This window comes from Terrapene carolina, unplaced genomic scaffold (assembly GCF_002925995.2).
Source record: "Terrapene carolina triunguis isolate 2854851 unplaced genomic scaffold, T_m_triunguis-2.0 Scaffold131, whole genome shotgun sequence".
Lineage (NCBI taxonomy): Eukaryota > Metazoa > Chordata > Testudines > Emydidae > Terrapene > Terrapene triunguis.
In genome coordinates, this window is record NW_020664482.1 from 12,530,590 (window position 1) to 12,543,400 (window position 12,811).

Genomic DNA, 12,811 nt, shown 5'->3' on the forward strand with positions numbered 1-12,811 from the left:
ATAAGGATCAGATTCTCTTATGACATGCTTACCAGACACATACAAATGGAACAAAAGGCAGGGAACACTCATGTCTATGCAATGATTACCTCTGCCTCTCTGAGCCAGCAAAGGTTAGCATTTATTCAAGTAACCAGTGCCTGGGGTTCCTAGTGGGGCCAACCCAGGAGTGATATTTAGCAGTATACCCCCACCCAGGAGGAAGGGCGGCTTTAGATGCATTGTGGCACTTCACAAAGCTAGGAAGCCTAGCCCGCCCTAGAAACCAGCTAAGACCTCTCCTTGCTCCTAATGACCAGGCCGTGCCCCTTGCCCCCTTTCTTGTTATCCCCATAAGTGCTTGAAGATTTCCCCCTAATCAAATTAGGATCCCTAAGCGGTGTTTCTGCCCCGCCCCCGGCAAGTGGAAATCCCGCTTTGCTTCTCGCCCCCCATAAGCAAATGACCCCGCTACCCTGTTCCCCGCCCGGCTTCTCTCCCCACCCACATATGCAGGGTCCAGGGGAGGATCCGGGGTGGGGGAGCCTCACACAGTACCGGTCTGACAGACACAGAAACTATAGAGGGGAAGGAGATTCCCCCCCCGCGTCAGCACTTCCTGCTCCCCTGTCAGTGGTACAGTCCCCTGGTTCCTTAGACACCGCCTCGCTCCCACCTCTCCGCCACCCGTGGTGGTAGAGTCTGATTTGGCTCAGCTGCATCCGGCTCCTTCCCCTTCCGCGGCAGTGGTATCGCCCGGCAGCAGGCGCAGACGCAGGAATAGGTAGTAGCTGCCGCCCAAGCCTCCCCCGCGTCTCCGGCCCAGTGGTAGAGGCCGGTTTCGCTTGTCGGCAGCCCCCGCCGCCTCAGTCGGATCCAGCCGCTGTTGCCGTGGGCGCCTCGACCCTATCTCCCTCTTCGGGCTAGTGTATGAGTGATTTATAATCCTGAGCCCGCCATGTCAACTCCGGCCCGGAGGCGCCTCATGCGGGACTTCAAGAGGTAACGAGCCCGCTGGCTAAGGGGCCCGCGCCTCTACCGGGAAAGGAGGGGGCAGGCTAACATGGCGGCGGGATAGGGAGCGCTACGCTGATTGTGTAACGCAGGGCCACGCTGTCTGGCTGCGGTTTACGCGGCTTGCTCATGACAGTGGAGCTGCCCGCCGGGTTACGGTAATTGCGCAGCTCACCGGGGAGGGGGAGGGGAGTTGCTCGCTAGCTACGCTACTTCCGTCCTTCGCGGAGGGGAGGGCTACGCCGAGGGCGGGGGGGAAGCCGTGGGCGGGGTTAGTGACGAGGCGTCCCACGGATGGTCTGTGTCTCTGCCCCGCAGGTTGCAGGAGGATCCCCCGGCCGGGGTGAGCGGGGCCCCTTCCGAGAACAACATCATGGTGTGGAACGCGGTCATCTTCGGGTGAGGCAGGGGAGCTGGGCGGGGGTGTGTGGGGGTTTGTGTGTATGGGGCGGGGGGGGACTCGCACACTCGGGGAGGAAGCCTGGGGCTAGGGCCGAACCCGCGTCGGGGAGGCGGGACCCGCATGCCCCACAGCTTCCCAGATTTTCACCATAGCCCCGCATGTGGCCGCCAAAAGGGAGTTTTGTGTCTGTGCCCCTCTGTCCCCTGCGAATGTCAGGACAGTCTCCGTGCATAGCCATGGGATCTGCTATCCGGAGGAGCTCCCCCCACTTTGTGACTGTTAAGTGGGGGCCTCTGATCCCCTCCCCAATAGCCTTAGGAAAAGGGGGACCTCTTCCTACACACATGTGCGCCACCCCTCCCCCAATTCGCGGCTATGCACTCTTTGGGAATACAAATTGGGAGGGTCCAGATCCGCTTCTCTCCCTATGATTGAAATGCCTTGCACCCATGCACATCATTTCCCCCCTCCCCTGTTACAGATTTAGAAGCAGGGCACCCACTAGGGCACTTTTGTCTGTAAGTTTGTAAAACACTTTAAAGCCTGTTTCTGTGGTGGGGAGGGACCAAAGTAAAGGGCGGGTGTGGTGTAATGACTGTTTTTATTTATTTTCCAGGCCTGAGGGGACCCCTTTCGAAGATGGTAAGTTTAGTTAAAATCCTGCCCTTGTCTGTTCTTATCTCTGTGTGTGTAAAGGATTAAACTATGAAAGTTTGACACAGTCTCAAAATGTTACTCTCCTGGGTCCTTGCAACATGTTTAGACTAGATATTTTGCTCTCCTAATGAGAATTCTGTACAAGTCAGGAGAACATAGGATTAGTTGAGATTCACCTGGCAGATTTGAAAGCAGAACTTTGCCTTTAAAATTGATATTTCGCTTTGTTCCATCCCTGACCCTTGGAATGTTTCCTCCTTCCCTTCCCTTTTCCAAAAAAGTCTTAACTTTTTTGAAAATTTATAATCCGGTTACCATCTCATTGCACAAAAACACATGCAGATCAGCATGCAGTCTTTAGCTGTGTTTTGTCCTTAGTCTAGTCAAAGCACTTCTAGAATTTGTTAGCATTTCTATCATAACCCTGGGTTATTTTTTTCAGGTGATTTTCATGCTTGAAATGTAAATGGGCAACCTAGGTATTTGCATTAAACAAGGGTACATATTGGATGTCCTTCTAAGCTTATAGGGTGTTAAGAAAATTCAAACTTGTTTATGTCAGGACAATGCTTCACTGGATCTTCTATCACAATGCCTTTAATACAGGAAGTGATCTTTAACATGCCATGATATGCAAAAGCTAGGCTCTATTCATAAATGGCTACTCTGCCCTTTGCTTTAAATTTCCTTGGTTTAGTCAACTTAAAAGGACACCAACTTGAAATTTAGTCAGTTTTAAGAATTAAAGGTAGGTTCAAATAATAAACTTACCCCAAGAACCTATGCCAATTTCTGTGGCTTTATTATCTCTGAAAATGTTTTCGCTTCACTGATGCTGTATGAAAGACCAGCACACATAGTGGAAACTCAGTAGACATGAAATGCTGTCAAATAAGCAAAGCAAATGAACTGAAAACAGTGGTACACTCTAACAGTACCATCAGTGCAGGACTCCAATTATTCTTGGTTCTCATGCTGAAAGCCTATGGCAAACTCTAGCTCTTAATGCTTCTGACCCTCTGAGGACACCTTGCAGGCTGGGTTGAGGCTTTGCCTTACTGAGCATGCTTTAACTTTCCGGTACCTCAGACCCCAACAGTATTTCAGCCACTTCCTTTTTATCCTTGATTTGTCAAGAAGCCCATCACAGGAGCTGCCTCAGTTTTAATTAATGCAGCTCCAACTTATATTGTGCCTTAGTTTGGAGGCTGGATATCCTTTTTTCTCTTCTTTTTCTGCAGTGCTTGTTGCTCCTCTCAATTTATGAAACTGTTTAAGGCAGATAAACTCCCTTTTGCCTCCTTGGCCTTGGCACGCTAATGTTACCAGAACTGCTCAGAGGCCCAGGTTCTTGGTGCACTGCCTCTAATGGAATGGGTTAATACCTGGGGGGTTCTCTCTTCTGTATCTCCTGCAGCTTGAGACATTGGAGTCTCCGTCTCCTATCTCTATGGCTCAGTGTTAGAGTAACTGATAAGTTTAGTTACTAAGGACTTTTGGCATCAGTACTCCCGCTGGCATGTTGAAGGTGGTGAACAGCTTTTTGGAAGTATTGTGCTTGGATCTAGACCTGGGGCTGAGTGGGTTCTGGCATTACTTGGGACTGGTGCTCATTCACTGTGTGTGCTTTTAAGTGTCATGCTGATATCCTAGCACTTTGGGAGCTTTAGCAGCACATATAGTCTTGGCACCTTCTCTTCACCTTGGTGCCTGCTGGATTGTTCCTTGGAAGGTACTCTGGCACTGGTGCCCACTGGGATTCCCATCTCATACTTGAGTGAGGAGTAACAGCATCTTTGCTAATTTTTCCTGACCGCAGCCTATGGGAAATACTCTTTTTAACTATCTTGGACAGACCAGAATATATTTACTTCCTACAGCACAGCATCTCACCACCTAGAAGTGTTGGTGCTGATATCTCCAGGTACTACTAGGGAGCTTCGTGGTGCCTTTACCTTGTGCTCTGCCTCTCACTAAGGTTAGTGTAGTGGTGTTTAGTTTCTTACACCCATTCTGGCTTAGTAAGACTTGACTCTAAGAATGCTTTCTTCAGCAATACTGGACTATTAGTGGTCTGGCAGCTCATTGCAGCACCTCTTGTACCAGCAGCAGACGGCAACACTTCTTTAGGCATCAAACCAGTCCGAATGTTTTTGTCTTGGTTGGAGTACGTGATACCTCATTAGGAATGCATTTTTCCCAGAGGACAGCTGTCTCTCGCTTGCTATTATCTAGAATGCTGTGCTTAATACATTAAAGTGCCACAGGAGACCCAGGGTGAAATACTACTTCCACTGAAGTCAGTGGCAGTTTTGCTGTTGACTTCAGTGAAAGCAGGATTTTACTATCCACAAGGAGGAAAAAGGTGGGGGCATAGTTTGTGTTCTCAGCACAAGCTATAATCATTGGCAAAGAGACCCTGGTCTGGGTCTCCTGTTTCCAGGACTGTGCCTACTCCCACACCTACAGACATTTCTGTTCTCTTTTCTGACAAGCAAAGGAAGATTAATAAGGAGGCTCTTCTTGTGATAGACTCTCACAATTGGTCTCTGGGTCATGGAGTACATGTAGATTAGAACCATCTCCAGTGGGGGACACTAATGGTGGATTTTTTTTTTTTTTTTTTTTTCCACCTAAACTACAGACTCTGGTAATGGTAGAAAAAAAACTGCTTGAGCCAGAGACATCTCAGTTTGCTAGGGAGGGAAGTGTTTAACTTTGTGCTGGAACCTTACAGCAAAAATCTTGGCCATGCTAAGGAGAGACAAATGGTTCATCTTGTACTGGTTCAGATGGGTACAGTTCTTAACTGTACTACAGATACCATCAGTCTGAGTCTGGCCAGGAGTGATCACTCAGAACCAGCCCACCTCACTCTGTTCAGACTTAAGCTGCTCCCCCTGAATTTTTGGGTCCTGTCTAGAGGAAGCTTTATAGGCATGTGGTCTCCAATTAAATGGCCTTCAGGAAGCCAGGATGGCCTATTTGTACATTGACAAGATTTCAAGTGTGGAAGCAGGCCCATGTAGACTAGTTTACTTCACATAAGTACCTGACTCTCTTCTTTGCCTGTCCTGAGTAATTTAATAACTCTTCAGGTTTGTCTGGCAGCTGTTCAGCTATTCATGAACTAGTCAAAGGTATATCAGTGTCTCCACTGCCTTTTTCTCTGAGCTCATGCAGGGGTTGGTACTTTTAAATCCCATATTAAAAACCTGAGTGTCTGGGACTAATGTGGTTGTGACAAAGTTGATGCATTTCTTTTGGTTCACTCACTGTTTGTAAGACCAAGATTTTTGGTGTCAGATCACTTCCTGGTGACAGTGTTAGCTGGCAGAGTAAGAGATTTGGGGTTTAGTGACTAATTCTGTAGAATTTGGTACATGGTGGAATTAAATTGGTGCTGCAAGAATCTCAGAAGATCTCATCCAACATGGTGAGAATTCCGTTTACGGGATCTGTTGTCCTGCCTGCATCCTTTCTGTGTTTATATACCTCTGGTGAGGCCCTTCTCTGGATGCCCGACTTCAAAGGTCCTTGGTGGCTTACGTGAGGTGCACTGAACCTTATAGGTCCATCCAGTTTTTTGTTCCGTTGCCATGTGGGGTAATGCTTCTAATAAGAAAACCATGTTTTAGTGATGGTCTGCACTGCTCATTATTGTAGCTGACTTAGCCACCCTGAACTTGGAAGTCATATCAAGGTAGTCTCATCCTAGGCAATGCAACGTCCATTGCTTGCCTCAGAAGATTAAGTTGTTGGCCCTTGAAAGAGGACCATGCATCTGCCTTACCATATGTTTATAAGACTGTTGCATGAGTTACCATCTTACTCTTTTTTTTCTTATTTTTCTTCCCCTTATCATTCAGAGTATGGTCTGCAGAACCCCACTTATTTTGTTCATGTAGCCTTTAAATATGAGTGACTTGCAGTTTGATTACCACTCCGAAGTTTTAATGAATGTGTCTTTAGTGAGGCCAAACAATGACACTTCTGTGAGAGGCTATGAAAATCTTTTCAAGTAGAACCATGGATAAATGAGTGCACGGAGAAAGGCCCACAATAACTAAATAAATGCATTTTTGATTTACAACAGGGTTGTTTGGGTAACTAAACTCACTATGTTAAGCAGGACATCAGGGTGCCTTTTTTCCTCAACAGCCTGGCAGTAGGATCTGTTTAAAATGGGTTTTGATATTGTTTCTTCTTGTCTGATTGGCTTCTCCACTCTCTCCTCTTTACATTCTAGCCACTGTTCTAGAATAATTCTAGTCATGTCTTACAGATGTATTTTGAGAACCCCTTGATGTTCGTCATAGGCACACCATTTGTGGTAGCTTGTGCTCAGTTTTCAGCCAGATGCTTATCCATTTTGTGATCTGTTTGCTGCCCAGACAGTCTATAAGAAGCGTTGCTTGTGGTAGAGTTGGCAATTCAGCTTGATTCTCCTTCCTAAACCTCAAATCAATAGCATGAGGAATGGAACATTACTAAAAAGCATTATGTGTTGATGTTGCCATTTAACAAGGTCTATCTTCTGCTTGTGGACACAAATGAGACTTCATTACTTTCCTTTCCTTGGATGAGCAATCTATCTATACAGCTAGACATGGTTATGTTGGAATTGATTCCCTAATGGCATGTCAGTTTTGTGTAGTATAGCCTAGATTCCCAGTAATTGTAAAAATGTATATGTAATTCCATAAATTAAAAATACATAATACAATATAAAAGATTAACAGGCATGTCATGCTAACGTCTGAGCTTCAGTGTCTTCATAAATGGCATTGGAATCATAATGATGCTGCTTTTCATAGCCAGCTTGTGTACAGAAAGTGCAATATTAGGAAATTACTCTCTCTAGCACTGCACTTCAAGGCTTTTCATCTGCATATTAGAAACACAACTAATACTGCTGTTTTGGACTTGCTGTTTTATGGGAACAAACTACAGGCATCCTACCATGCTAGTCCTGCTGACCTCTGACAGAAGGGAAAGGAACTGACAAATAAATACTCCTTGGCTCTCCCTTGATGCTTTCCGCTAGGGAAGGCTTGAAGATTTCTAGAATAGCTAATGTTGGGCTAAAAACACTCTTCCCACTTAGCAAATACCATTTAAATGCATACAATTAATACTAATAACTAGTATAATGTATACTCACAGTAGACATGAATTCTTATATTCAAGGTATCTTTTTTTTTTTTTTTTTTTTTGTTAAGCTCTCTGGGCCTAAACTAGGTTGTCATTGGTCTGGGAAGAAGGTTCATTACAAGAAAAGTAAAATTCAATGTTTCCCTTAATCATGGCAACTGGTTGTATATACTAACATGACACTGATAGATGGTGCAAGGATATATCTCAGTTACAGGAGACTTTGGTTGTAAAGAGGGTATTTTTTAGCTTCATACGTTGTTTTTGGCTGTTAACCTCTTTGTGTATACTACACAATGTCTGGCTTTTTTGATTTGGTGGATCAAGGACAGTACTGTAAAAAAGGCTCAGTGTATTTACTTCCAAGTGATTGGCATTTCTAGAGTTCATCACTCACTCAGTCCTATTTGAATTTTTGCAAGCACTCACAATACGTGGGACTCTGCTTGTCTGCCGCTTAGTTGACTGACTTATTTTCCCAGGTCATCATAGCTTTAGGAGAAGGACAAAAATAGCCTGTATCAGCAGAAGCTATGTTAAGGTTGTTGGGCTCAAAGGATTTAACCATCTCAATTCTTGTGGCTCGTGTTAACACGTTTCTTAAGGGGCACAAGTTTGGTAGTCTCAAGCCATACAGAGTTGCTCTGATAGCACCAAATGGCTGGCAGAAAATTGACTCTCCAAAACTTCTTCATATTGGCTCCTCAAGGCAGATTGTCCATTTGCAGAATCCATGGTAATGTTGCAGAAAGGTTCCACACAACTTGATGTACAAGGGAAGTCACAAGTGCATTAGGCTCCTAGAAATATGATCTCTTAAATAGTATTACAAGAATCAAGCTAAAAAAAAAAAGTCCAATTATGTATTGTTGGGAACAATGGAACATTGCTCTTCCCTGCAAAGCAGATTCCTAATCTTCTGAACGTGCAGAACAACCGTTTTCTATGCATCTGGATATTTAAGAGGTATTATAAAGAGAACTAGATCTTTGGAAGGATACTGAGGACAGACTTATTTCCTCACCTAAAATTTCTGAATAGGACAGTTCTGCATAAGAGAATAATGGTGAATATTATTCTCTTATTGGGAGAGGCTGCTCAAAATACGAGGCATTGTCTAGGATTTAGAGCAGAGGAATGGTGGAGTTGAACAGCTTGAATTCTATTTCCAACTTTGTATGTGACGTTGGGATAACACATTGGACCTCTCTATAAATGGAGGATACTTGCCCATCCCTTGTGAAGCATATGGATGTCCTTGAACAAAAAGTTATTTATAATTTTCTCTTTCAACTCCAGGAACTTTCAAACTTACAATAGAATTTACAGAGGAATATCCAAATAAGCCACCTACCGTTAGATTTGTCTCTAAAATGTTTCATCCAAATGGTAAGTACCCATATAAGATGCAATCATTCTGTGGTTTATGGCTTATTACAGCACTTACAGTAAAGCATAATGCTTGCTGATTAGACAGTGTAGTCTTTTTATAAACATACCTGTTTTTATGTAACAAGTGAACTAGCTCTCATTCTGATACAGGAGGGAGCAGGGATTGGACATGTCCCAAGTAGCACTCAGACTCCTGTGTGTGTTTGAACTCCCTTGATTCACAACTCTTATGGAGCAGTGTTTATGTGAATCCCTTAGGCTCCCATCTTATTTGGCTACTGTATTTCTGGTTAAACATCTTTTGCTCAGAGAATTCCTCTGGCTCTGAGGACAAAGAGGCCTTCCACACTGAGAGGTGGGGAGGGAAGGGAATCGTGTTCATTTACACAGTCTGGTTAATTCAGTTAACCAGAACGAGTGGAATCTTACGTGAACATTGTCCTTGCTTTAAAAACACAAATGCTTGAGGTCACAGCATTCCATTTTATGACTTTGCTACATAGATTTCCCTTTAAAAAAAAAAATCTCACAGTGGGATCTTCTTTGTCCTTATGTGGCCTCATGCAAAATAATCTTTGTAAATACATGTTAACATTTACAGTCATAACTGTGCTCTTAAAGTTTACATTTGTCACTTTTAAGCTGAATTTGACCTTTTCTGTGAAACATGTCTCTCTCAACAGTTCTGTCTGTGCTTCAGTTCCATGGTGGTTTATAATATCAGATGCATTCAGAAATGTGGCTTGTACAATCAAAGCTAGCTAGATCGTTTTCTCTGTTTCAGTGGCTGCCTTCAGGAGTGGATATTTCAATTCAATGTCAGATTGCATTCCTTAATCTATGCTTGCTTCCAGCTGTAGCTGCTGACGAACAATATGGCGTTGTGGCCTGCATAACTCTTTTAATTCCAAAGGCTTTTCATTAAACACTTGCTGGGTACATGAATAAAAATAGAACCACCATAAAACTTCCATGTTTAGTTGCTAACAAGGTATGGATCAAATGCACTATTAGTGGGGGAGGGTTCCTTAAATTAGTGAGTGGAAAGACCACCTTAAACAATTTCTTCTCTGTTCCTTGTTTAGTTACTAGAGACACCTGCATGAAAACAGTTGTTGCTTCAAAGTAAACTTGTTTCTGTTACTTAATCCTTGCTTGAAGTAGCATGGTAGAGACCTCTTCATAGCCCCTTGTGAGGTCACAATGGAGCAAGTTGGAGGTGGATGGTTTTTTTTGAATAAGCGGTCTAAAAATTACATAATTTCTAGGCAACTCTCCTTAGCAACAAATCTGACTTTTTTTTCTCTCTCTCAAGAGATCGGGGGTCATTTTTCTGTTAACAGATATCAACTCTGTAAGGCTTGTGATGGTCATTAACTTGTTTAATGTATGTTTCACTATTTAGGCTTCTGAAGATTGAGTAATGCTGGCAAAAATTTGGTGTGGCACTTCTGTGTTTGTTTTTTAAACCCTATCCTCAATGTTATCACATCTTATATTGTTACACAACAATTCTTTTTAACCCCTCTTCTAGTCTACGCAGATGGTAGTATATGTCTGGATATTCTTCAGAATCGTTGGAGTCCTACCTATGATGTGTCCTCTATCTTAACATCCATACAGGTAAAATGACTTCCCAGCATTTATTGTAATCCTATACTTGCATGTAAAGTTGCTGTGACAAATTTCAGTTAATGGCGAAAATCTGGTTGAGTGAAGTTTAAAGTTTTCACCACAAATTACCGTTCTTCTTTGTTTATGTTAAGAACAAGCAACAAATGTAAACAGTCTAATGCAGGGGTAGGCAATAGGCGGAGTGTGGGCCAAATCCAGACCATCAGATGCTTTTGAATCTGGTGTATGTCAGATTCTTATTTACTTATCAGTGTTATATTTTCCCTGGAGTCTGGACCTTGACACACACAATTGATTACCCCTGCTAATGAGTCTAATCAATTACAGGAGTCTTTTGGTAGAGGGCTGGTGGGGAGAGAGTTAAGTACCCGCTGACAAAGTTATGTTCATCAGATCTTAATACTAGGTGCTTGATTATTTTGATTTAATTGGGGAAGGTAAAACCAGGAAAGATTTTTAGAACCTATAATGGTTACATATTTCAAACTTCTCATGTGAAAGATGAGGATTTAATACACCTCTACCCCGCTATAACGCTGTCCTCGTGAGCCAAAAAAATCTTACCGCATTATAGGTGAAACCGTGTTATATTGAACTTGCTTTGATCTGCTGGAGTGCGCAGTTGTCCGTTCTCTCTCCCCCCCCCCAGCGCTGCTTTACCACCTTATATCCGAATTCGTGTTATATCGGGGTAGAGGTGTATCTGTAATAGCAAATAACCCAGAATACACTGCAATATCTTGTGGTTACACTGCTTGAGTACAGTGAGCAGGAGGAACACTTGACACAATTTTTTTTGAACTAAGTACTGGAAATAAGTTTTCAACTGTTATACCTACAAAACTGACAGGATTTTTTTTGTTGTCTTTTTTAATAGTCTCTGTTGGATGAGCCGAATCCCAACAGTCCAGCAAACAGTCAGGCAGCTCAACTATACCAAGAGAATAAGCGGGAATATGAAAAACGGGTTTCTGCAATAGTAGAACAGAGTTGGCGTGATTGTTGACCCTGGATGATGCAAATGAACATTCTGGTGATGAGGAAAATATATATGAAGTGTCTGAGTCATCTTCCTCCTAGCATCATTGCATTTACTTTGAACGCAAACTAGCTGTTGTGCTGTTGCCACTCTCCCTTGCTGAAGCTTCCCTTCCTTGGACATCAGAAAGCACCCATTTTGAAGTCAAATGTACTGTACTTGGGTTACTTGCAAAAGAATTACTGATGCTGAATTCATTTTCTGTGGTCCCTCTTCTCCAGTCTTAGGGCAGTATTGTGCATTTCTGTAGTGTACACTAAGCTTTTAATTGTAATTGTGTTATACACAGTGATGCTTATGTGTAGCTTGATAAAAGGGATGTTTATATACGTATATACATTTTTAACTGATATTACTAGAGTGCTGATCTGTCCAGGCTGGTCACTTACCTCTACTGTTGGTTTTAGACCCCACTGCATTTGTAAGTACTGCAGGAAGAATTAACTTTTCTTTTCCCTGGTCTTACTGGGTTGTCAACTGTTTAGAAATACAAAACAACTGATTCCGATCCGACTAATCAGATAGTGAAAATGGGGGATAGTGGCTACTTCTGCACTTCAGGTGCAAGATAAGGTATGATTACTGTTATGGTACTTGGGGTGATATGCAAAGTACCTCCTTTTTATTTACAAAAATAGGGTTTTAAAGGATATACCTATGAGGATACTGATGAAATAGGTTACTTTAGTCCTCTCAGTGAGGCACTGACTGGACATACCCATGTTGAGCTGTTGTACTTAAGTTCAAAATCTTGTTAACTTTGCTATTTTGAGTTTAAAAAAAAAAAGTGTGAGGTAGGAAAAAACAAAATGCTTCGAAGCTGGGATATCGCATTCATTAGTACTTGATTCCCTTGCAACACTTAAAACATCTCTGTTGTGGAAAGTGAGTTAAGAATTGTGAGAGGGGGCACCTGAGGCTGTGCAGTTCCTGCTCTTTGTAAATTACTAGTGGGGTGCGTGTCTGTGAGCAACAGCTATGTGCTTGTTAGTTTCCACCCACTTTAATGAAAATATCTTTCAAGTTTCAAAAGGTGGAGTGAGTTTGGATTTACAATCTTTTGCAAGGCTAAGTTTGTACACTTTGGAGGCAGTACCTTTTAAACAGCAGTGTGGGATGAGACCTATAACTCTGTTGTCCACTATCCCCCTGTCTTATGTGCACATTGGTCTGTTGAGAAGTATAACTTTGCATAAGTAACCCATGTAAGAAACTGTACATTTTTCAAAACTTGTAAATAAAAGTGTAACCTTATATCCTTATTGTATAAAGAGGCAAGAGATCTATTTTACAAGGGTAGTGGAAGCTAATATTTATTGGTTTGGATCCCAAGAGGTAGATGCTGTTTTGTTGTTCAAAGGGCTAAGTATACATCTGTGGTTCATGCACCATAATTCAAGTAGTATTTGAAAAGTAACTATTTGTGTTTGTGCTATTGTTAGCATGGGGGAGGGTCATGCGATATTATCTCTGGGTAAAAGAGTCCTGGATAACTTAACAGCCCTGGAGAGTTCTCTGAAAGATTCTATCTGTTCACA

General features: G+C 42.8%; 1 protein-coding gene across 1 annotated transcript; it reads left to right on the plus strand.

The window, feature by feature from the left end:
- The first annotated feature begins 712 nt into the window (after nt 1–712).
- On the plus strand, nt 713–12,527 carry UBE2A (ubiquitin conjugating enzyme E2 A). The gene is made up of 6 exons (XM_024195227.2): nt 713–981; nt 1,312–1,392; nt 2,013–2,038; nt 8,507–8,596; nt 10,134–10,222; nt 11,112–12,527. The coding sequence occupies exons 1-6, from the start codon at nt 938–940 to the stop codon at nt 11,238–11,240; spliced, it is 459 nt and encodes a 152-aa protein (XP_024050995.1). The 5' UTR covers nt 713–937; the 3' UTR covers nt 11,241–12,527.
- The last annotated feature ends 284 nt before the right edge of the window (nt 12,528–12,811 follow it).

Excerpts from the sequence above, each read along its gene's own strand:
- UBE2A (XM_024195227.2), top strand. The coding sequence starts at position 938 with ATGTCAACTCCGGCCCGGAGGCGCCTCATGCGGGACTTCAAGAG. Across the intron at positions 1,393-2,012 it reads TGGAACGCGGTCATCTTCGG|GCCTGAGGGGACCCCTTTCG; the intron begins GTGAGGCAGGGG and ends TTTATTTTCCAG. Across the intron at positions 2,039-8,506 it reads GGGGACCCCTTTCGAAGATG|GAACTTTCAAACTTACAATA; the intron begins GTAAGTTTAGTT and ends TTTCAACTCCAG.